General features: G+C 39.1%; 1 protein-coding gene and 1 long non-coding RNA gene across 3 annotated transcripts; one reads left to right on the forward strand and one right to left on the reverse strand.

Annotated features, from left to right (window-relative positions):
* Positions 1-1,158: 1,158 nt before the first annotated feature.
* On the reverse strand, positions 1,159-7,107 carry LOC144661301 (uncharacterized). 2 transcript variants are annotated; one of them, XR_013572251.1, is made up of 3 exons: positions 6,121-7,107; positions 3,921-3,971; positions 1,159-3,177 (listed from the first exon to the last, which is right to left on the reverse strand). It is a non-coding gene; the product is annotated as an uncharacterized LOC144661301 (long non-coding RNA). The 2 variants fall into 2 exon arrangements; XR_013572250.1 differs by lacking the exon at positions 6,121-7,107 and having other exon boundaries at positions 3,921-5,165.
* Positions 6,968-23,724, forward strand: LOC144661294 (SWI/SNF complex subunit SMARCC2-like). Its single transcript, XM_078522000.1, has 11 exons — positions 6,968-7,147; positions 7,609-7,648; positions 8,530-8,583; positions 9,269-9,398; positions 11,495-11,617; positions 12,067-12,183; positions 15,686-15,768; positions 16,053-16,175; positions 21,973-22,107; positions 22,519-22,816; positions 23,344-23,724. The coding sequence occupies exons 1-11, from the start codon at positions 7,005-7,007 to the stop codon at positions 23,625-23,627; spliced, it is 1,530 nt and encodes a 509-aa protein (XP_078378126.1). The 5' UTR covers positions 6,968-7,004; the 3' UTR covers positions 23,628-23,724.
* Positions 23,725-24,628: the final 904 nt, after the last annotated feature.

Below are 24,628 nucleotides of genomic sequence, written 5' to 3' on the forward strand. Positions count from 1 at the left end.
AGTGTTTATAACGCCACAACTTTTATTAAAATTCGAATTTTATAAAAAAGATACTTCACATTAAAGAATGTGGACGTTTTTTATCTATTGGCTCTTAATGTTTTATTTCTTTTTGTTTCAAACACACGGGACACCAATAAAAATGAAAATATGTACCTTGAAGTAATGGCTGAACGCGCTGCAACAAGTTAAAAGGTTTGATAGAAAGACGCAAAGTTACGCAAAGCGAAACAAAATGGGGATGAATGTTGCTTCTGACACAGTAGCCATAAGCCAGCCATTACCTCCTAGGAACTGTTCGTGCACCAGGCGTCACGTTAAAGGAGATAAAGTCAACTCGAAATGGCCTATTCGCCGCTATGCATCTCGCGTTGAAAGACAGTTTTCTGTTATTTATCAATTCCATAGTTGATATGGACCACACAGCAAATCAAATCGGGTATTCTAAAATTCCCAATCACACTTGTGAATTTTTTCGGCCCGGTTAGCAAATTGTTCTTTAGATTTCGCTGTTAAAGCGATTTTCGATTGAATGTCGTAAAACCAAAATCAAAGTTATCACTCTGGCAATCGAAAAAGACGCTGACAATCCACAGTGAACCAATCAAAACTCGAAGCAAATGCATGTAGCCGGCACGAAGCGCGGGAAAAAAGTGTGTGCAAATCAAGATTAGTTTAAGCTTTACTTCTGATTGGCTGAGAAAGTGGCGCAAGTTCTGTTGTATTTCTTGTCCAAATTCAAAACCTATGACGATTTGAGGCGGTGATTTGATTTCAGGCGCTCAATAGATGCTTTTATAGCTCCAACGCAGACGTTCTTTTGGCTCGTCACGCAATCTTTCCTCTCTTACGAACGTCGTTTTTTAGGGGAAACGAATGCGTGACCAGCCAAAAGAACGTCTTCGAAAGAGGCTAATGCTTCCATGACCCCACTGCTTTTCAGTTTGTCCCTTTTAGGTATCCGTAGCTACTATTATCTTTTGGTTAGGTTTTCATTTTAATCCTGACGCCAATTTTATCTTAATGTGACATTACATGGCGGCTAAAGATTGTTCCAACCTACATCCACTAATCCATGTGGATAGTCGCTAGTTCCAATAAATGAAGGTGTTGTAACCATGGTAACATGTCAAATGTAAATAATAGAAAACATGAACATCAGAAAAGACATTGTTTTAATCAAATCTCTATTTTGTTTTTGTCAAAAAAGCTAGAAAATTTTTATTAAAGAGCATAAATTGAGCCTCTCTTATTAAGCAGAGACATGCATTCGAGACAAACTAGTCCCTGGACCAAAGCGTTTTTAATCAAGACTTTCCGCTATCTTGAATTTCAACGCTAAGAAGACACTGGGAACTAGGATTTAAAGACTTATCATATGGGACTATATAATAGCATTCCCTCAATGCTTTAATTATATTTGATAAAATTTAGCAATAAAAATGTTATATTAATAAGTAAATACATTCCACATGCCATTTAAATTTAACTCTAAGAGATAATACATTTAGACAGTAAACGATCTTTGATCAATTTTTAAATTCCAATTTATAACCTATAGCTAAATATTTAGCACGTTCATTAATTTTAATCCTTTCCTTCCGTTCTCTCTGCTTTTTCTTTTTAAAAAATTCTTATTTGAGATGCTTTAAGCATGCATGCCTTACATAAGCAACAGCATGCTGCGAAAAAAATCATAAGCGTTTCCTAAATAAAAACGTTATACAATGTGCACAGAAAAACGTTTGCATAACATTAAGAGAATACAGAAGTTATACCAGATTTTTCTTGTACCACATTTGTACCAGAATATGCGAGTTAAGAAATGTTTTGTTATTAAAACGCCCAGATCTTAATAGGTGTTGAAATGTTGGCTGGAAACGGAGCACGTGACAGATAAATACTAGGAAATAAGTATTCTGCAGTTACAATTGCTACATGAGAATCGTCCAGTATAGTTTTTACAAGAAGCGAATTTCGAACAATAAGGCGAATAAAAGTCATCGTGGCTCCACCGACCACACTTAAACTGAACTTTATACTTTTGGCATTTGATCACCCTACACTATGTACTTACGAAAAGTCTTAAACCCTACAGCTGTACTTTTAGGAGTATCGAATGGTCATTGCAAGCATGCGAACACAGCGTTTTTCTTTGCGAGCACGAGCATTGAAAAAGGTAGGCCTTGCGAGCAACGAGCACTTCTCAAAAAACTACTTCACTAAAAACCGAGCATGTGAGCACTGTGAAAATTTGCGAGAACCAGCAAACGAGCACCCACTAAACATTTGAGAGCATCCCGAGCAGGAGCCCTATTTTACGGGCAACGCAAAATTTTGAGGGACCATTCATGACCCCTACTTTTGCGTTAACTAGACAGCAGTGATATCAATATTCAATCTTATTTTTAAAACGACATACTTTGTTGTAGCAAAATCTGCTTTTACCTTATATGTCTCTATTGCATCTATAGTTGTGGACTATTGACACTAAGTAAGTATAAAATATGGGCAAAGTGGTTGTTTTAACCTAGTCTATTACTTCAACATTTTCTGATGTCTTTATATAAAAGGATTCTTTAAAACAATCAATAGCGAAGCGCGCGAGGTTTAAGAATAGAATGCAAATTAATATAACCCCCACAAGGCTCAGAAAACATCAGAGTATTCTGAGAGAAAAAGAATGATCTGAAAATGTTTTAGTAACACCGGATATTTTAGAAAAATCGTCCGCCATTTCGGTTTGTTTGTCTGAGACTTTGTCAGAGTCGTGGCGTCACTCGCGCGCTTCGCTATTCTATCCTCGATATACTCTTTTTTATAAAATCCTAAGAAATCTCTTTCATCGTGTTTTTTTTTTCTTCTTTTAAACGTTTGACTTACTACACCTTATCCCCACTAAGCTTCGATACCACCCCAGTCCTCCCCCCTTCGTTTGAAACCCCTATGTTCCCTTCTCTGTACCGCCCGGAGCTATCGCACCACCCTCACTATGCAACTCTTGCTTTGTGGACGAGAAATATATTGGGTTATCAAACTGCCCATGCTCAAACAGATTTTTGCCCTTTCTTTTCCTGTAGAACCACCAGCCGACGGCTCCAACAACGAATCCAAAAAACAGAAGGACTGCTATGGCAATGCCTGCCTTGGCTCCTCTGGACAAACCACTTGATTTACCTGAAATCACAAGCAAAGCAAAGCCATTTAGTACAGCTTTGGACAAGCCAAAATACTTCTTGTCAGGAAGGAGCCACCGCGGCCCAATGGTTTAGGACGCTTAATTTCTTAATTTCAACAACAAAAAAACAATTAATACTTACAACACCAATACAAAGAATACACGACTTTAAGTACAAAACGTATCCGACTTAGAAATATTGTAAGTGGTGTCGACTGTAGTTATACAAGTCAAAAGTGTTTACATGTAGCCCATCGAAACAGCCCAGACCCTCTTAAGTCGTAACGTTTTCTTTTCCTTTTTTCAAATTAGTTTTTAATTTGTTGTCAGCTTTTCCTGGAGGCACAGGGATTATTGTGTTGTTTTCGTCCAGGATGCTTTACTTTCACAGAGCCTCATTCTATCTAGAAAGCATCCAAGACTTTTCAATTATTACTGTCCAATCAGAAAAGAGCAAGAGAGCTGCAACAGTAGCAGTGTCATGTTACTTAGCAACATATCCGCTTAAACCACAGGCTTAATAAATTCTCGGACATTGATTGACTAATCAACCTGCTTACCATATGAACAACACATTTTAACTGACGCCCGCATTTTAACTGATGAAGGTCACCGAAGTAACCGAAACGTTTTACTTTCAAAATTTTTAGTTAGCGTCATCCCTGATTTATATGTTCATTACATCGTGGCTGATTAAGATTTTCGCCCGCATTTTAACCTGCTTACATTTGTGTCAACTTACCGCCAGTTCATGCCGCGGCCGTCCCTTGATTACCGGTGTTTCCATTCCACGCTTAAAAGGAAGAAAACAAAAATATTTTAAAGCACGTTCTTACGATACGAAAATGGTTTACTATAATTCGATACATTACATGAAGTTCCAATTCCATGGACATTTTCCAGTGATGCTAGCGTGTTGCCACTCGACAAAATCATAGGATCGTCTTTTGACGTCTTTTTGACAAACTCCTTTTTGGTTTTGTTTATTTCGATCAATAAAAATCTTACAGCCTGCTACTGACGCGGAACCTATCAGAAAGTTGTCTGAGAGCTGACAAAAATATGTATCAAATTTAGCGCCCATCAGCAAAGGCAGAGGAAAAATAAGCAACAAAAACTTTCGTGTAACGTTATTAAGCGGTCGATATAAACATTAGGAACCAGGATTTTCCTTGATGTAATCCAAATTTTCAAAACTATTAATCTTGTAACAAATCGACAGCAATCAGAAACGAGTACTTACATTTTTGCCGATTATCCAAACGAGGTTTTCGCATCGCCATTTAATAAAACCGTAGTTAAAAACAGATGTAACTTCTATGGCCACACTTGCTACACAACGTCTAAACGCGTCTTAATAAGTACTGAACTGAGCTTTATTTCTGCTTGAGAATACAATTTACATGGTTGCTGGCCCCTGCTACTAGTAACAGTAATTGTAATCGTTTGATTCCTTTGAGAACACAAATCCATCGTTTTGTAAGGTTTTTCACCATTCTCGTTTGCGGAATGTCAAAACTCGTTCCCGCTTTCAGGAATTAATAATTTAAAGAAACACTGTCACGTGCTTCATTTCAAAAATTCGACGGTCTAAAGAGATATGGAAAACTACGAATAGTGGTCCAGTTTTGTTAAAAATTACTTTGCCAGTGTAATGAAGCTATAAACTATTACATGTAATATTACTGTGATGCTATCAGGGACTTTAAATCTCAACTTGAAAAAACCAGGCTGATTTTTTCAAGTTCTGCTCTTGTGGCCTAGAAAAACAGCTAAAAAAAATATATATATATTTTTAATAATCAACACAACTTTATTGACAAGCAAAAGTCCATTTACAACACAACAGTATGCCTAAAACTAACTAACTTAAACTAACTTAATTTAACATAATACAGTGGAACCCCGATATAACGATATGCCAAGGGGGCAGTAAAATTATATCGTTATATCGAGGAATCGTTATATCGGGGTTCCGTCCCATACATTTTACTATTGTCGGGACAACATATTCATCGTTATATCGGGAATATCGTTATATCGAAGATCGTTATATCGGGGTTCCACTGTACTTAACAAAACTACTGTTATGAATTTTTTTTTCTTTTTTTTTTCTTATCTTAAATTTTAATACTTAACTAAAATACGATAGGCCCAGATCTCACTAAGAGAGATTACAGCGTTTCATCATATTAAATTCGTTAGGTACAACACATTACTTGAGGAGAAAATAACAATATTGTTTTGTTTATTACATTAAAGCAGTAAGAGTTATAGTTTACAATACTACCTTTTAACAGACTTTTCAATTTCAAGCTTCCACTTAAGTTTTTTTAAAAACTCGTTGAAAATACATGACTTAGCGAATGTCTTTTGATAGTACAAGTAATACTTGAGTTATTAAGCTCCGCGATGTCCTCCATCAGTTTGTTGCTGGTTCTTAAGAGCGCCTTTACAGTGCCTTGTACCTCAATTAGCAACATATGGATGTCCTTCAGGCTTGGTTCGTGTGCATCCGTTGCATCGTTTGGCGAGGAAGAAGGCGAGAGTTCAGAAGTCATATCGGAAGCCTCGGCACGTGCTTGTTTGTGTTTAGGCGAGCTACAGGAATCACCGGAACTGCGTTCGTCTCGTTTCTTCTTTCTAGACAACATGGGTTGCGTTGCATTTCACGTATTTTAGGGAAAAAGGGCACGGAGCGCCATTTACACACGTCCGTTCATGAGGTAGCTCTCTCTCCAGTCCAGCTAAAAAAATAATAATGGCTCCATGCTAGGTGCACTTCATGTACGAGCAAGACCACTTCACCAATTAAGTACTTTTACAGAAAAGCAGAAAAATCGCCGTGACAGTGTCTCTTTAATTTAACAACCAAAAGGCTCATAATGAGCATCTGTTAAGTTTTTAATTCTGGATGCAACAGAAAGAAAAAGCATACGCACCAACTTTTGTGACATTCAAAGAGTCTGGATCAACCGCCAGCCCTCCCAGGCTTCCAGTCTTTACAGCAACTACAAGATTGTTTGTGACATTGTCGCCAAGATCATCTACTATGTCACGAGAAAACGTCAAAAAGAAGATGGCTACAACGCTGCCGCGTCAAAGAAAAAAAAAAGAAAGAAAAAAACGTGTCACTTGTCACATTACAAATAAATCTTACAAGGCAGTGGACCTGGAAATATCATTTCAGGATAAAACGCGCAAAATGGCAGTAATTGCGTTACTTCATTGGTTTAGGTTTAATTGTTTAGGTCGCCATGCCAGTCCATTCCTGTTTGGAGAGCTTCACGGAGCCGGTATACGAAGTAACAGCGTACCCGTTGATTGGGCGCTCAAAGGAGATGTCAGGTGAACGAACATGTCCCATTTAAATTTGTTTTATAACAACCATCTTTCATCATTTTACACTTACACACACAGTTCAATATCTGTTGTTCAACAGTCGCACCTTTTGATGCTTAACTAATGCTGAATCACTTATCATAGGCCTTTCGCTAAATCTGGACTCTTTCGCGTTCTCCCAAACTTTGTGTTTATTTTTTATAATTTTTTTTTGTTACTCTGTCCTTTTTAAAGGGGCTAGGTCACGGTATTTTAGGTAATTCTATTTATTTTCGTTAGTTAAGAGCTCTTAACTTTAAATTGGCAGAGCAAAGTCTTTGTAATTGGCAAAATCACGGCTACATAACAAACAAGGATGATTTTCCAGCATTGTAAATGACACTTTCATAAAAATTGAGATAAACCCAGTGAAAAAAAGTCGGGCCGACGTTTTTCAAGTGTTTTCCTTGAAATCAAAAGTAACCTATAGAAATTTTTCTTGTTTATGCACCTTTTAGCCAGTCAAAACGACTGCATTTGTTTGCTGATAAGTGATACATCTCTGTTTAATTTCTTTCAGATTCCAGCCTCACAGCAAATTTTCCAGTTTAAAATTTACAAGAGTGGTATTACCGGCTCCAACTTTGGGTGAGTTGCTGTGTCACTTTGGAAATTGTTTTACAATATTTCTTTAGCCTGCGTGATAGTTAATAATGTTGGGTTCCGTGGTTTTATCGACATTTCACGATTCGCATAAAATTCCATCATGCTCCATTGGTATGATATGATAGAATAATTAACAATTATTCACCGATGTGAAGGTAAATAATTGTTTTAGTATATACCACACAAGTTGAATGACTAGCGGACAAAAACTTCACTTTCGGTAAAGAAAGCGACGCGCGAAGACAGTTCCTTTCTCATTAGCTGCTTGGAGGTGAATAGTACTTTGCTAATCACCTCTGAGTTAACCAATCAGCGCGCGCGAAAAGCACTATTCACTTGTGTGGTATATACTAACAATAATTATTAAGATTTCTCTTTTTTCCTGGTCTTTTTTGTTATACTTATACTGTTTATGGCAAATTGCATTACGAGCTTATTTTTTCCCTTCGAATGGACCAGTACCTTTCAAAAAAGAGCCAAAAGGTAAGCACGTGAAGATCTCTTCTAAGATCAGTTTTTCCTTGACCGTCCTTTTACCAAAAGAACCCTAAGTTGAATTAATCAAGGCAGCTACAAATAGTTTCGTAAACCAACCAGAACTGACTAAAGAGGGAGGGAAAACTGAGTAATTGATACCAAGCGCTGAAAATTTGTAACCGACTTGTTAAGCGCGGGAAAACATGTAACCTTTGGTGCTGAACGCAGTCATGTCCCGACTGGGTTAGGTTTTGTACCTTTTTTGTTATTGGAAGAATCTTTGCTCTTATTGGTCAAGGCATATTGTGTGTGTTTATTAACGGAGCTTACAATCGCAAAATTCACACACAACAGTTTACTGTCATTTGAAATGGGCGCTAAACCTTAAACCATAGACAGGTTTCAGTCATAGGGATTTGACAAACTACTTTAGAGCAGTTTTCAATTGAGTGTCGTAAAACCAAAACGAAAGTAATTACTCTGGCCAATCACAAAGGACACAGGACACAGACAATCCAGTGAACCAATCAAAACTCGAAGCAAATACATGTAGCTGGCACGAAGCGCGGGAAACAAGCGCGAGCGAGTCACGATTGGTTTTGGTTTTAGTTCTGATTGGCTGAGAAAGTGGCGCGAAATTTTTAAGCCAATCACCAAGCGTAGCAATGCCAAACCAAAGCAAACGCAATTAACTTTCACACTCACTCAAGTAAAAACTGCTCTATTACATCTACTACAAGTGATATACCATTATCATTTAGTTAAAATGCTGTAGCTTATTTCAGATTTTTTGTTCCCAAAATTGTGGTGGCCGCTTTCTTAACTACACGTAGTATCAGAAATTTTGGCGTGCAAGTTTTAAACCTTCAATGTTTTTGTTCCTGCAGGCCGCAACCGCTACTAAGGAATGGACTGAACAAGAGACGCTTCTGTTGTCAGAGGTACGAAGAATATTAATACTAAATTAAAACTGTTGCTTTTATGAATGAAATGAAAAGATAAATGAATCACTTTATTTAAGTGCCAGTGTATTTAGCACTGCTGTGCTAATTGAGGACACTGTAAATAAGTTTACAAATATGGTAAATCGGACAGAAAACTTGCTAAAAACCCCTTCTGGCAGGAGGCTGACCAGTTGGCGTTTTACAAAGCGTGGAGGAGTTGAATTCAGAACCACCAAACACAAATTCTTCTAGTGGCAGGGAGGAGGATTTGAACCCGGGACCTCCGGATTACTAGTCCAGCGTCCTAGCCACTTGGCCACGCTGCCTATACGACTCTTAAAAAAAGCTTAAGTCTGCGTTCGAGCCTAGTGGCCCATCAGACTGGAGTTTATCTCGATTTCAGTAGCATGAGGTGACACTGAGTATTTCGACTCCCTCTAGATGGGATGCTAGTCCATCACAGGGTTACCCCCAGCAGTAAATTCGCCGGTACCCATTTATACACCTGGGTGGAGAGAGGCACTGTGAGAGTAAAGTGTCTTGCCCACAAACACAACACAATGACCCCAGTCCAGCGCTAACCATTAGGCCACCGCGCCTCCAAACCGAAGTCCCAAATAAAGACAGGATTTTTTTGGCGAGATTGGTAGCATGAATTGTTTTTCTCTTATTCTTTATTCAGGGACTTGAGATGTTCAAAGACGACTGGAACAAGGTAGCTGAACATGTTGGAACACGAACACAAGACCAATGTATTCTGCACTTTCTAAGACTGCCGATAGAGGACCCTTACCTTGAGGATGTACAGCTAGGTGAGATTATAGGCGGTTAAAAAATTGCAAATTAGCTGCTAAGTAATGGATTGAGGTTGTAGAAAGGCATAAAAAGAAATGCATGAAAGGCATAAATGAGCAGGAGATTGAAGGAGGTTGCAGTCTTCAAAACCTCATTGCTATTTCAATCAACTTCAATCAACTTTATTATTAAAAGAGGGTAACGGCAAACAGTAAAAACTACTGACAAACAAGCGGCCCTCGGATTACAAATTACAACTACATAATATATACAATTTAAAATTTGAATTAAAATACAGAAATTTCTAAAAATAGGGATTAAGAATTAAAAAACTGTAAAATGATGAATGTCCTTAAGGCTAGATGCGTAAAAATCAATTAGGCCATTTTTAAAACAATGTAGACTCTCTATTGCTGGATAGTTTTGTTTGGGTGTTATCATGTTCTGAAATATCATCTACTTATCCTTTAATGCTGTTGCTTTCACATATGCTAGTTGAACCTAAGGGAGTTTCCAACAACTATGTTATTTGGAAACAAATAACTGAGCAGGAGAATGAAGGAGCTTGCAGTCTTCAAAACCTTATTGCTATTGTTGGATAGTTTTGTTTGGGTGTTATCATGTTCTGAAATATCATCTACTTATCCTATTATGCTGTTGCTTTCGCTAGTTGAACCTAAGGGAGTTTCCAACAACTATGTTATTTGGAAACAAAAGGTGTTCAATTAACACACAGTCGTTATAAATTAATTGTGTACTTACTGTAACGGCCATAGATTGGTAAAAAGTTGTAGAATAGATAATTTCCCAATAAATTTAAGTAGACTGTAGTTAAGAACTCTTAAATATGCTTTAATACAATGTCTCAGTGTCTGAGAAATCAAAAATAACCTGAAAAAGTTGGTTTCTGTGACGTTCAAGAAACATGTCATACAGAACTTAACCCTTTAAGTCCTAACAACGCATATGTGCGTGGAAAATACCAGCAGTGATTGAAAAAGCTCTAGCTTTTACATATCTGGGCACACGATAGTAATGACTGCTTTTTATGGCAAAGTGATAATTTTCATAGCTTTAAAAGCCAACTAACTGACTAAAACTCTTGATTTCTGTTGCATATGGTTGTTTGTTCAGCAGCAAATCTGGAAATGCCCGTTTTCTACGTAACAGGACAACAACAAAAAACACACATCTTTGCCTCCTTTTTTTAATGAAAAAATAATTCTGACTTCAAAAATATACATTTGCAGCAAACTTTGACCCTATTCCCTTCCGTTCACCAAGGAAATTTCCCATCAATCATTCAGCAGACTCAGCAATTACTATTCGATTAGAGCTATGCTTGCAAACCTGTAATTTCCTCGTTACTGACCGAAAGGGATGCTTGGGAAAAACAGTCATGGCGGCGGCATGAAAGGCTTCCTACCTTTATTCCATATATATATCATATATATCCTGCCGGCAAAATGTTGCACCGATTGCATTCTTTGGAAGTCAGAACTCGTCCAAAATGCCTTGGCAGGTCTTGGAATCCACCCACAGAACGGCCAGAGAGACAACTTTACCAATGAACCGCCATCTTTCGATTCGAATATTTCTGGCGTTCCAATCAAGACAAAATCATCTCTCAACTCTGGTTTCTTTCAGATGCTGGCCTCTACCCACCATTCTAGCTTAATGATGCCAGCCTGGGGGCTTCTGCAGTGGAAAATGACTCGAAAAAAACACTTATAAACGAAATATTCGCCAGATTCGAGCCCGTATGCTCGCTCAACAAGAAAGAAACGGTTGAATACTGACGTCACAATGAAACTTTGAGCCCTCAGTGTTTTGAAACAGCACACATTTTTACTTGAGCTTCTTATATGCAATCACGAAATTCGACAGATTAGTTTGAGCCCAGAAAACTGCTTAAAAAATACCAGAACCTTAGGATTCTAAGGGTTAATTAATTTTTAAAAATCTTCATTTCTAAAACTAAGGACCCCTCCATTAACTTTTTTCTTTCGTTTCCTGGGCTTTTCGAAAGTGGTAGTTGTCACAGCAACATCGCCAGACTTTAAACATTTATATTGAAATTTGATTTCCTTGGCTTTTTGTTTTTTTTTTTCAGGTCCGTTGTCACATCAGCCTGTGCCATTCAGTCAGCAGGGGAACCCGATTATGTCCACTGTGGCTTTTCTTGCCTCAGTTGTGGATCCTCGTGTGGCAAGTGCTGCCGCTAAAGCTACTTTAGGTTAGATAACATTTCCTTACACGCTGTCACACGGTACGAAATATTACATTGTCATGTCAACTTCACCCTGTCTGAGATTTTGATTGGTCAATTCAAACAGACAGCTGTCAAAAATATGTCAAATTTGCGTGGCAACGGTACAAACTATGCAAATGAAAAAAGAGAAGGAAAATTCGCTTTACAAGCCACAATTGGCTTTGGCCATGTACTTCATTGGCTTAAGTTAGAAGACATCTGCACTCTGATTGGCTAGAACGTGCCACGCGACTTTCTTTAACCAATCACAAAGCTAAACACTTTCAATGTCATCAAGCAACCGCTGCCACTCGTGTGCCAGGTGAAAAACGTAGAACAAAGCAGTGTTGGTTTGGGTTTGGTTTTTATGATGCTTATATTATGTAACATGTCTTTAAACCCTTCTGTTTTCATTTGTGTTTTAAACACAACAGAGAAATTTTCCGAAATGAAGGACGAAATACCCCAGGCAGTCATCGACAGCCATGTTAAGAACGCTGCTAGCGCCCGAGCAGAAAAAGTGAAGCAGGAGACCTCTGAAGAAAATGCAGGTATAAATTACAAATTCAAAGTGAGGGGAAATTCTTTGTTTTTTACAAGGACAAGGGAAATTGTCTTCACGTGTCGTAAATTCATTTTTTGTTTGGTCACTAAGGCTGCATTCATTATGTATGCTACAGGGGGGGACAGAGGATTTTTTTTTCAGCGGCCCATTTTTTTATATCCCCCCAAGGCCCATACAAATTTTCATAATTCCCCCAAGCAATCAGCCGAAAAATGAATACCCCCCCCCCCTCCTCCCTCTCAACAGATATCAAAATAAATATCTGTATACCTTTGTCTTACTAATTTTTGCGAGTACTGATTTTCGCGATTTCAAAATAAATTTCATATGCGCGAAAAAAAATATTTCGCGAAATTTGCACACGCGAAAATTAATACCTTATTGTTAAGTAAAAGTAATTAAAAATTTTAAATGTTTAGAACTTAAACAACCTTCTACCCTTGAAGTACTTTTCCTTCTTGTTTTCGACAAGCACCCTTCCTCTGATTACTGTTCTTTAACTTGTAAATTGGCCAAAACCTCTTTAGTACACTAACAGTCAACAAAGTTTACATTTGGAGGTTCCTTGTAGTTACATTGAGCCAGACCTTTGTATTCCCAGTAGTTCCATAGTATTTAACGACTGATCAATAAAACACTGACAAAATCGCGAAATTTAATACACTTTTGCTCTAATTTTTCTTGCAATCGTGAAAATTAATACTTGCGAAATTCGGCTCCCGAATTTTCGCAAAATTAAGTACACGCGAAAATTAGTAAGAATAAGGTAATAGTACACTACATATGTTTGAAATTTCAAGAGACATGTTTAATAAGAACATCGAGAGTGCTTTGACTGTTTATGTCATACCTATGCGAGCCAGTCTAAGTAGCGCGAATTAGGTATAGATAGGCTGCCAGCTCGAGTACCAGTACTACCAGGAGTATTGACAGGAACCTGCGTTTCACTGTAACTCTCGTTGACAAAAGCAACAACCTCATCATTATCACCACTCTCACTATCACACTCATCCACGCATTCATTTCCGCTGTCGCCATCCTCTTCACCCTCGTTTTCCGGCCGTTCAGCATCATTCCTCTCAAGTGCGACATGTGCCATTATTCTCCTTATCTTATCATTTTTCTGAGGTTGCATTAAATGGTTCCGTTTTAGATGTTTTACTTTCTATACTGTATCGAAACATTACATCTACAGGCCAGGCACACTACTTAAAAACTTCAAAATAGTTACTATAGTCTCTCAGAATAATAGAGGTACCCTTGTTGCCTACAATTCTTGAAAGAAGCTGCTGTACTTATCATTTCGAGACAGAACCTTACAAAAAATAAGCATCCCCCCGGAGATATTTAAACAATTTTCATATCCCCCCTTTTTTTGCTCTAAAAATTTGAGAACCCCCCCTAAAATCCTCTGCCCCCCCCCCCTGTAGGATACATAATGAATGCAGCCTAAGAAGAATGTAGCTTTTGTTATTGTTTGCAATTTGTTTCTTGGAGAAATTGCTGGGATTTATTGCCCCCGCAGGGCTTTGGCCCAGAGGCCAAAGCCCGAGGAGGCATTATAGTGTCCCCCACGTATAAGTAGTTACATAAGGAAAATACAGAGGAAATACAGGGGGAAATATAGTGCATATAGTCAGAAGCCAGAAAAAATCTCGACTTGGTTGAAGTGAGCGCGCAAGCTAGTATCGGGTAATGATGACGTCACAATAGGTTTTGCCTGCAAATAGTATCGGGTAATGATGACGTATAAAGCTAGGTGTTATAAAAGCTAATTAGAATGATGTTCCAACCGGAAGAGCCTACGCGACATCGGCAAACTTGTATATAGTTTTCAGACTTTTCAAGCTTTTGTCGGGAATAAACATCTAAAGCGATGCTTGCTGAGAACGTTTGATCTTTTAGTCAGGGCTTTGTATTCGGTCGCTGCACTTCTAATAGAAATTCGTAGCCTACGAATACAGCCCCCTCTCATTCGCGTCCAGCAACGAAGAGCGCTCCACGTGAACATTTTCCCCAGGAGGTGACCGGACAAAAACAAACCAAGCAGATAGATTATTAGCTGCGAATACAGCCGTCTCTCATTCTTCGTTGAGGGACGTGAATGAGAAGCGGCTGTATTCACAGGCTAATAGATTTTTCTAAACGCTATTTTCTCTCGAGAGTTATATATTTGTTCACGTGAAAGCTTAAACTCCAAGGGATTTTGTTCAATTGACTTCAATTGTTAAGAGGAATTACTTCAACATGTCGGTCAGCAAAAATGTGTAAAAACCAAGAACGTGTCGGCGATTGTTTTATTTATAAAACATTTTGCGTTGCGAGGCTTTTCTGTACGATCAATGCATGTTTTTTAGACCTTCTTAAAAAATGCTCTGTAATTTTTTACTGTAATCGAAAACGACAAAACGCCGACACGTTTTTAGCACTTTCGGGAGCGGAAACCATCGAACAAATCAAATTAGCGAATTTTAGAATTCGTTGTAAGTTAATTCCAACTTTCGTATTTAGACTTTTACGTAAGTTTTTGAGATTATGCAATCTTTCAATCCAGCAATCATAACCAACTTGCTCAGTCTACAGTAGCAAGCTTTGTAATGTATTTCGATGGCAACAAAATCCAATCAAAACAGCCTTACCTTGCAAAAGCTCAAAAACTCGACTGTCACATTACAAAATTGTTACAGTTTAGTATTTTAAAATGGAAAGAGAAATAAATATTTAATAATCAAAATAAGCTATATCTTCAACTTCTCACTGCCCATCAATGCCTCACCCAGTACCCAGATGCGATAACCACTCAACCCTGTAACACTATGAACATAGTTACTAACTATGCACTAAACCGCATTAAGCTACAGTTTCCCACATACAGCCCTAAAAAATAAACACAAACAAGTTTCCATTCTATTCATTTCAGATATGATCAAAAGAGCGGGGGCACTTTTAGTGTCAGCTACCCCTAGTTATAATTAACACGTCAACTTCACGCCATACGGTAGTTAAGTACCGCGTTTGGCGTCACGCTGTCGTGATAAATGTTAGAGAATTCACCTGTGTTTGTCTTTTTATTAGTTTGTTAATTTAGGAAGAAACTCGAGTGTTTCTTGGACGATTTGCCGAAATACGCTTAAGTAACATATTCACGCGCCAGGAATGTTGCACTCAGTCTTCAGGATCCACGGTCAGCGCTGGCCGATTATCCTAAAGACTGGGTACGATATCGACCTGGGCCCAGTTGTTCAAAAGGTAGATAACTCTATCCACCAGATAAATCGCTATCCAGTGGAGAGCGTAGTACGTTTTGCCAACAGTTATCTGCTGGATAGCGATTTATGCGGTGGATAGTGTTATCCACCCTTTGAACAACTGGGCCCTGTTAGTTAACTCTGATGACCACACTGCCCCACCCCACTCTCCAAGCTTTAGACGAAAGTGAAAAGTATTACCTTAGAACATTATCACTTTTACATCCTTGTATTGTTTAGAAGAAACACCGCAGCCCATGGAAGTGAACGGAAGTCAATTAGCAGGACCTGAGGGAGGGGAGACACGGGCACAAGATGTTAAGGTAGAGTTATTTGGATATAAAACTAATGTTTACAACAAAGCAAAGTCTGCATTGTAATCTTCTGCACTGCTCTGAAAGCTGCTGCTTTAATTTCAGTTTCTGTAGCATAATGCGATGAAAAGTATTGCTACATGAAATGCTAGTCCGTAGAAGGTTTCCCCCAGCATTATGAAAGATTTCCCCAACAATGCGCCAGAATATCTGTTTGTTAACCTGTTGAAAAGAAAGGCACTGTGAGAGTTAATACGGACACGCTCTTACTGTGATTTTCTCCCTGGTTTTAGATGGAAGACTCGTCGGAGTCGAGTAGCCAAGCACAGAACGGAGAGAAAACACAGACTATCAACGAAGAAAACATTGCTAAGGCAGCCGCATCAGCTCTGGCAGCTGCTGCAGTAAAAGCCAAGGTAACCTTACTGTAGATTTCGTTATCATCCGGCACATGTCAGACAAGCTAAGTAAAGCGCAATCACAGTATCTTGGAAATAAAATTCTACTGATTAGGAAAGGGTGTTTTATGAAATAATGTATGCAGCACCGAGGAACCCTTCATTTGACGGATCGATGTTTGCATTTGATCAATTTTCAGTTGATAGATTTAAACCGTTCCCCGGGAAATTCTTTGTAAACTGATCATTTTCCACCGAGACTTTCGAAAGGAATGAAAAAAAAATCTAGAATAACAAACATGGTTATTTATTTACGTTTTGAATATTCACTAAATTGTAAGTTGCAAAGTATTGTAAAGCGGATGGAGTAGCTCTGTAGTAGTAGTAACATTTATAGTCAGCAATGAACAAAATGCTTTCGTTGGCTAAAAGAACTGACTTCTTTTATCTCTGGGGAAATCTGGTTGCAATCTGGGCGTGAATCGTGGTTTAACCTAATGTCTAGGTCTTCAATACTTTGGTTTGTTTCTTTTTTTGTCCATCCGTCCTTTCGTTTGTTCGTTCGTTTATTTATTTATTTTTTGAAGGGGGCGGGAGGAGGGGGTAATATCATTTTTACGCATAATTAAACAGCACTAAGAATTTTGAGTAACTTCTCTTTTCCTTGAAAATATTGAAGGACCGCAGCCAGGATACAACATATTATAAAATTTGAAACGATCTCTGACTTAAAAACTTTAAAAATACAAGCTTTCGGCTGTTTGAACTACAGCCTTCGACGGGTAAAATGTAAAACGGTAAAATATGCAGTGTGTGAAGTTGCGAAATAAAAATGCTAATAACTAAGAATATTTGTTAAAAAGAATGCGAAATAAAAATGCTAATAACTAAGAATATTTGTTAAAAAGAATGTTGTACTGTCCAGGTAGAGGACAGGAATTGTTATCCGCATTGGGAGTTAGCTTCGAATGCCACGCTTCCAACGTTTTTCTTGTTCTAAAGCCGCCTTTGTCAATGACAGATGCATTATCAAAGTCAATCGCGTGATTGTTGGACCAGACGTGATTGGCAATTCTTGAACCTTTTGCCGCGGTTTTTACATTTCTCAGGTGTTCTTTTTTCCTGGTGTTGAAGGCTCTGCCCGTCTCACCAATGTAACACCATGAACACTCAGAACAAGGAATTTTATAGACAACGTTTGTCTGCGATTCCAAAGAAGGTCGAAATTTTGGAGCCGGGAACTGTTGTTGAAGGGTGGTCAGTGGTTTGTTTACTACTGTGATATCGTGCTTTTTGAGGACACGGGTCAGAGGTTCTGTTACGCCTTTAATGTATGGTAGAGAGGCGAATGACTTGTGTGATTCGGGCGCCTCGACCATTTTGAAGAATGTTCCAACAAGTTCCTCCGGGGACAGCACTGTCGAGGGTCGGGTTTTGTTACACTGGATGTTTTTAATGAACTTCGATGGGTAACCATTAGATTCAAGTGCTGAATGAACACGGTTAAGTTCTCGTTGTTTTCCTTCGGAAGAGTTGGGTAAATTTAGGGCTCTGTGTAAAAGAGTTGCCGCCGTGCTGGCCTTGTGTTTATTATCATGGTGAGAATTATAATCTAGATATCTGTCTGTGTGCGTGGGCTTTCTATAAACATCGACAGCGATGGCACAATTTCTCTTTTCCTGATAGCACCTGGCTCAAGTTGAAGAGCGTAAGATCAAGAGCCTTGTAGCTCTGAAAGCTACTGCTCTGAAAGCTGCTGCTTTAATTTCAGTTTCTGTAGCATAATGCGATGAAAAGTATTGCTACATGAAATGCTAGTCCGTAGAAGGTTTCCCCCAGCATTATGAAAGATTTCCCCAACAATGCGCCAGAATATCTGTTTGTTAACCTGTTGAAAAGAAAGGCACTGTGAGAGTTAATACGGACACGCTCTTACTGTGATTTTCTCCCTGGTTTTAGATGGAAGACTCGTCGGAGTCGAGTAGCCAAGCACAGAACGGAGAGAAAACACAGACTATCAACGAAGAAAACATTGCTAAGGCAGCCGCATCAGCTCTGGCAGCTGCTGCAGTAAAAGCCAAGGTAACCTTACTGTAGATTTCGTTATCATCCGGCACATGTCAGACAAGCTAAGTAAAGCGCAATCACAGTATCTTGGAAATAAAATTCTACTGATTAGGAAAGGGTGTTTTATGAAATAATGTATGCAGCACCGAGGAACCCTTCATTTGACGGATCGATGTTTGCATTTGATCAATTTTCAGTTGATAGATTTAAACCGTTCCCCGGGAAATTCTTTGTAAACTGATCATTTTCCACCGAGACTTTCGAAAGGAATGAAAAAAAAATCTAGAATAACAAACATGGTTATTTATTTACGTTTTGAATATTCACTAAATTGTAAGTTGCAAAGTATTGTAAAGCGGATGGAGTAGCTCTGTAGTAGTAGTAACATTTATAGTCAGCAATGAACAAAATGCTTTCGTTGGCTAAAAGAACTGACTTCTTTTATCTCTGGGGAAATCTGGTTGCAATCTGGGCGTGAATCGTGGTTTAACCTAATGTCTAGGTCTTCAATACTTTGGTTTGTTTCTTTTTTTGTCCATCCGTCCTTTCGTTTGTTCGTTCGTTTATTTATTTATTTTTTGAAGGGGGCGGGAGGAGGGGGTAATATCATTTTTACGCATAATTAAACAGCACTAAGAATTTTGAGTAACTTCTCTTTTCCTTGAAAATATTGAAGGACCGCAGCCAGGATACAACATATTATAAAATTTGAAACGATCTCTGACTTAAAAACTTTAAAAATACAAGCTTTCGGCTGTTTGAACTACAGCCTTCGACGGGTAAAATGTAAAACGGTAAAATATGCAGTGTGTGAAGTTGCGAAATAAAAATGCTAATAACTAAGAATATTTGTTAAAAAGAATGCGAAATAAAAATGCTAATAACTAAGAATATTTGTTAAAAAGAATGTTGTACTGTCCAGGTAGAGGACAGGAATTGTTATCCGCATTGGGAGTTAGCTTCGAATGCCACGCTTCCAACGTTTTTCTTGTTCTAAAGCCGCCTTTGTCAATGACAGATGCATTATCAAAGTCAATCGCGTGATTGTTGGACCAGACGTGATTGGCAATTCTTGAACCTTTTGCCGCGGTTTTTACATTTCTCAGGTGTTCTTTTTTCCTGGTGTTGAAGGCTCTGCCCGTCTCACCAATGTAACACCATGAACACTCAGAACAAGGAATTTTATAGACAACGTTTGTCTGCGATTCCAAAGAAGGTCGAAATTTTGGAGCCGGGAACTGTTGTTGAAGGGTGGTCAGTGGTTTGTTTACTACTGTGATATCGTGCTTTTTGAGGACACGGGTCAGAGGTTCTGTTACGCCTTTAATGTATGGTAGAGAGGCGAATGACTTGTGTGATTCGGGCGCCTCGACCATTTTGAAGAATGTTCCAACAAGTTCCTCCGGGGACAGCACTGTCGAGGGTCGGGTTTTGTTACACTGGATGTTTTTAATGAACTTCGATGGGTAACCATTAGATTCAAGTGCTGAATGAACACGGTTAAGTTCTCGTTGTTTTCCTTCGGAAGAGTTGGGTAAATTTAGGGCTCTGTGTAAAAGAGTTGCCGCCGTGCTGGCCTTGTGTTTATTATCATGGTGAGAATTATAATCTAGATATCTGTCTGTGTGCGTGGGCTTTCTATAAACATCGACAGCGATGGCACAATTTCTCTTTTCCTGATAGCACCTGGCTCAAGTTGAAGAGCGTAAGATCAAGAGCCTTGTAGCTCTGAAAGCTACTGCTCTGAAAGCTGCTGCTTTAATTTCAGTTTCTGTAGCATAATGCGATGAAAAGTATTGCTACATGAAATGCTAGTCCGTAGAAGGTTTCCCCCAGCATTATGAAAGATTTCCCCAACAATGCGCCAGAATATCTGTTTGTTAACCTGTTGAAAAGAAAGGCACTGTGAGAGTTAATACGGACACGCTCTTACTGTGATTTTCTCCCTGGTTTTAGATGGAAGACTCGTCGGAGTCGAGTAGCCAAGCACAGAACGGAGAGAAAACACAGACTATCAACGAAGAAAACATTGCTAAGGCAGCCGCATCAGCTCTGGCAGCTGCTGCAGTAAAAGCCAAGGTAACCTTACTGTAGATTTCGTTATCATCCGGCACATGTCAGACAAGCTAAGTAAAGCGCAATCACAGTATCTTGGAAATAAAATTCTACTGATTAGGAAAGGGTGTTTTATGAAATAATGTATGCAGCACCGAGGAACCCTTCATTTGACGGATCGATGTTTGCATTTGATCAATTTTCAGTTGATAGATTTAAACCGTTCCCCGGGAAATTCTTTGTAAACTGATCATTTTCCACCGAGACTTTCGAAAGGAATGAAAAAAAAAATCTAGAATAACAAACATGGTTATTTATTTACGTTTTGAATATTCACTAAATTGTAAGTTGCAAAGTATTGTAAAGCGGATGGAGTAGCTCTGTAGTAGTAGTAACATTTATAGTCAGCAATGAACAAAATGCTTTCGTTGGCTAAAAGAACTGACTTCTTTTATCTCTGGGGAAATCTGGTTGCAATCTGGGCGTGAATCGTGGTTTAACCTAATGTCTAGGTCTTCAATACTTTGGTTTGTTTCTTTTTTTGTCCATCCGTCCTTTCGTTTGTTCGTTCGTTTATTTATTTATTTTTTGAAGGGGGCGGGAGGAGGGGGTAATATCATTTTTACGCATAATTAAACAGCACTAAGAATTTTGAGTAACTTCTCTTTTCCTTGAAAATATTGAAGGACCGCAGCCAGGATACAACATATTATAAAATTTGAAACGATCTCTGACTTAAAAACTTTAAAAATACAAGCTTTCGGCTGTTTGAACTACAGCCTTCGACGGGTAAAATGTAAAACGGTAAAATATGCAGTGTGTGAAGTTGCGAAATAAAAATGCTAATAACTAAGAATATTTGTTAAAAAGAATGCGAAATAAAAATGCTAATAACTAAGAATATTTGTTAAAAAGAATGTTGTACTGTCCAGGTAGAGGACAGGAATTGTTATCCGCATTGGGAGTTAGCTTCGAATGCCACGCTTCCAACGTTTTTCTTGTTCTAAAGCCGCCTTTGTCAATGACAGATGCATTATCAAAGTCAATCGCGTGATTGTTGGACCAGACGTGATTGGCAATTCTTGAACCTTTTGCCGCGGTTTTTACATTTCTCAGGTGTTCTTTTTTCCTGGTGTTGAAGGCTCTGCCCGTCTCACCAATGTAACACCATGAACACTCAGAACAAGGAATTTTATAGACAACGTTTGTCTGCGATTCCAAAGAAGGTCGAAATTTTGGAGCCGGGAACTGTTGTTGAAGGGTGGTCAGTGGTTTGTTTACTACTGTGATATCGTGCTTTTTGAGGACACGGGTCAGAGGTTCTGTTACGCCTTTAATGTATGGTAGAGAGGCGAATGACTTGTGTGATTCGGGCGCCTCGACCATTTTGAAGAATGTTCCAACAAGTTCCTCCGGGGACAGCACTGTCGAGGGTCGGGTTTTGTTACACTGGATGTTTTTAATGAACTTCGATGGGTAACCATTAGATTCAAGTGCTGAATGAACACGGTTAAGTTCTCGTTGTTTTCCTTCGGAAGAGTTGGGTAAATTTAGGGCTCTGTGTAAAAGAGTTGCCGCCGTGCTGGCCTTGTGTTTATTATCATGGTGAGAATTATAATCTAGATATCTGTCTGTGTGCGTGGGCTTTCTATAAACATCGACAGCGATGGCACAATTTCTCTTTTCCTGATAGCACCTGGCTCAAGTTGAAGAGCGTAAGATCAAGAGCCTTGTAGCGCTTCTTGTTGAGACACAGATGAAGAAACTAGAGATTAAACTGCGTCACTTTGAAGAACTTGAGACTATCATGGACCGCGAACGAGAGGCGGTAAGTACAAGAAACTGTTGATGAATTAAGATATTTTTGTGTCATCCACGTAGTACATCACACAGAAGCTTGAATGTTTGGTGATAAGAAAAGAAAACAAATGGTAACTCTTTTGAGTAGAAGGTGCACGATCTGATCACTGGCACGCTTTGAAAAAGAGGGGTTTTTTGGTTCTAGAAATGTTCCCAGAAAACCACATGACAGTGTGGTTGCTAGGTAATGTGTTACTTGTCTCCTTCACGACGGGCGTTACTTTTGGTCGTCACGCAACGCTTCTGTACAGAGGAGCGTTGCGTGGCAATTCAAACTGCAAGACGAAGGAGATTATGGCGTTACGTTTGTATATTTGAAAGGAAGATCACTCATTTTCTCTTCATTAATTCATTTTCTTTTTCTTTTCTTTTATAAAAGTTGGAGTACCAGCGTCAACAGCTTCTTGCTGAGCGCCAACAGTTTCATCAAGAACAACTGAAAGCGGCAGAGCTACGCGCACGTGCTGCGGCCGGTCACCTGTCCCCCTCAGCACCCTCCCCAGGGCAGATTCAACCGCAGCCACAGGTATCCCAACCTCAACCCCAATTCCCACAGCAACAGCAGCCACAGCCACAGGTACCGCAACAACGGAGGCATTCACAACAAGCCCCGTCCCAGGTCCCTCAACCTGGAGTACCAAGTCATGTGCCACAGGTCGCCAGTCCTGCGCAACAAGGTAAGATTTCAGTATTTGAATTGGGTCAAGAAAATAACTGTTGTAGACTTAACCCTGGTTATAAATAAGAGTCGATATGTCCTGAAAGGATCACAATTGATGCAGTTTTTTAAGCGATGTGCGGTACATTTTTTTTCTCTGGAATAAGCGACCGCCTTCGAGTAAGCACGCTCATAGAATTGTGAAGGTTAGGTATAAGCCCACACCAATTCTCCCAAGGAACAGAATAACTGTATGAAGTAACATAAGGTGAATTACTCTAGGTTTCTTGCCAAAAATAAAATCGTGTAAAGGGATAGCTAGTCTTATCATGGAGTTTAACATGAGAAAACTGGAATTTGAAATAATCACTCGGGTATTCCATTCCCCCATTTCAAACTACAGAGCAAATTAGGTGTATCTTCTACCCTGACACCACATTTGTGCCTTAGTTGATTGGCAGTCTGCGCCTTTGTGTGCTGCTACTTGCTTATTTTTCTACCTCACGACAACTTATTTCTAACATTGTTTTTTTTTTTTTTTTGAAGTTGCAGGTAGCAGCCAGCTCGTCGGGTCCAATCCCCCCTCTGCCTCTGCCTCCCCGGCTCCAGCCATGAACCCAGGCTCTGTACCTCCAATCGGATCACACCCTCCCTCCGGCTGCAGCACCCCGGTGTCATTCATGGGATCGAACGCTGCATCCCCTGCGTCAAGCCCCGGTACCCCCAGCAATGTTCCTTTAACTCATGTTGCCGCTGGCCAGATGCCTCACGTGCCTGGCGACAATGCAGTGTCGAGTCCAGTTCCCCCGGCAACAAGCATGATGGAATGATGGGAACAGTGTTAGCGTTCAGGGAAAAACAATCGTGTCACTTTTTGTTGTTATTGTTTCTTTTCTAAAGTAATAAATAAATTGTCATTTGTGTCAAGAGTTGTGGGATTATTATCAGCGATAAATATTTAATCCTTTCAGGAGCCAGCTTATAACTAGTAATAGTTCTCACTATAAAGCTGCCCCCGCCTTTTTATAATTTGTGTTACAACAATAATCTAGAATTAGTGTGTCGCCTTTAAAATTAGGCTTCTTTTTTACTGTGCCATGTACGTCAAGACATTGTTTGGTCTGTTTGCTGCGGAATTTCTTGTTGTGTGACACCATTGCGTCCTAAAAATATTCTTATGTTTAAGTTGAATATATTACCTAGCGCGCGGAAATAACACTAGCGGAAATAACACATAACACATTATTCGTGGTGACAACACGCAAGATTATTCCCGGGCTTATAACATTCACAATTAACTTACAATAATTTCCAGTTCAAAAAGCCTAAAATTTCCACAAGTAACAAAATATGGCACATTCAAAGATTCGAGAAAACAATTTTTGATCCTAATTTAAACCACTTTTTGGATTAAATAATCTGACAGTTTGTTAGCGAAACGAATTACCCCCGAGAGCAAACCCTTTAATAACGCTCGAACCAACTCTTGGAACACACGTACCCAAGAACACGAAACCAATTGCTCGAAATCTTCCGACGTATTACTAGAGCAGTTTTCAATTGAGTGTCGTAAAACCAAAAGCAAAGTAATTACTCTGGCCAATCACAAAGGACACAGACAATCCAGTAAACCAATCAAAACTCGAAGCAAATACAGGTAGCTGATGCGAAGCGCGGGAAAACGTGCTGGAGCAAATCACGATTGGTTTTGGTTTAACTCCTGATTGGCTAAGAAAGTTGCGCGAGTTTTTTAAGCCAATCACTAAGCGTAGTAATGCAAAACCAAAGCAAACGCAATTAACTTTCGACACTCAAGTAAAAACCGCTCTAA

This window comes from Oculina patagonica, chromosome 7, assembly GCF_052425735.1.
Source record: "Oculina patagonica isolate OP01 chromosome 7, crgOcupat, whole genome shotgun sequence".
NCBI classification, from domain to species: Eukaryota; Metazoa; Cnidaria; class Anthozoa; order Scleractinia; family Oculinidae; genus Oculina; species Oculina patagonica.

What these genes read in the sequence shown, in the direction of transcription:
- LOC144661294 (XM_078522000.1), top strand. Translation starts at nt 7,005, where the DNA reads ATGCACCTTTTAGCCAGTCAAAACGACTGCATTTGTTTGCTGATAAGT. An exon ending in TGCCGCTAAAGCTACTTTAG is followed by an intron (nt 11,618 to 12,066) that starts GTTAGATAACAT and finishes TAAACACAACAG; the next exon opens with AGAAATTTTCCGAAATGAAG. An exon ending in CACGGGCACAAGATGTTAAG is followed by an intron (nt 15,769 to 16,052) that starts GTAGAGTTATTT and finishes CCCTGGTTTTAG; the next exon opens with ATGGAAGACTCGTCGGAGTC.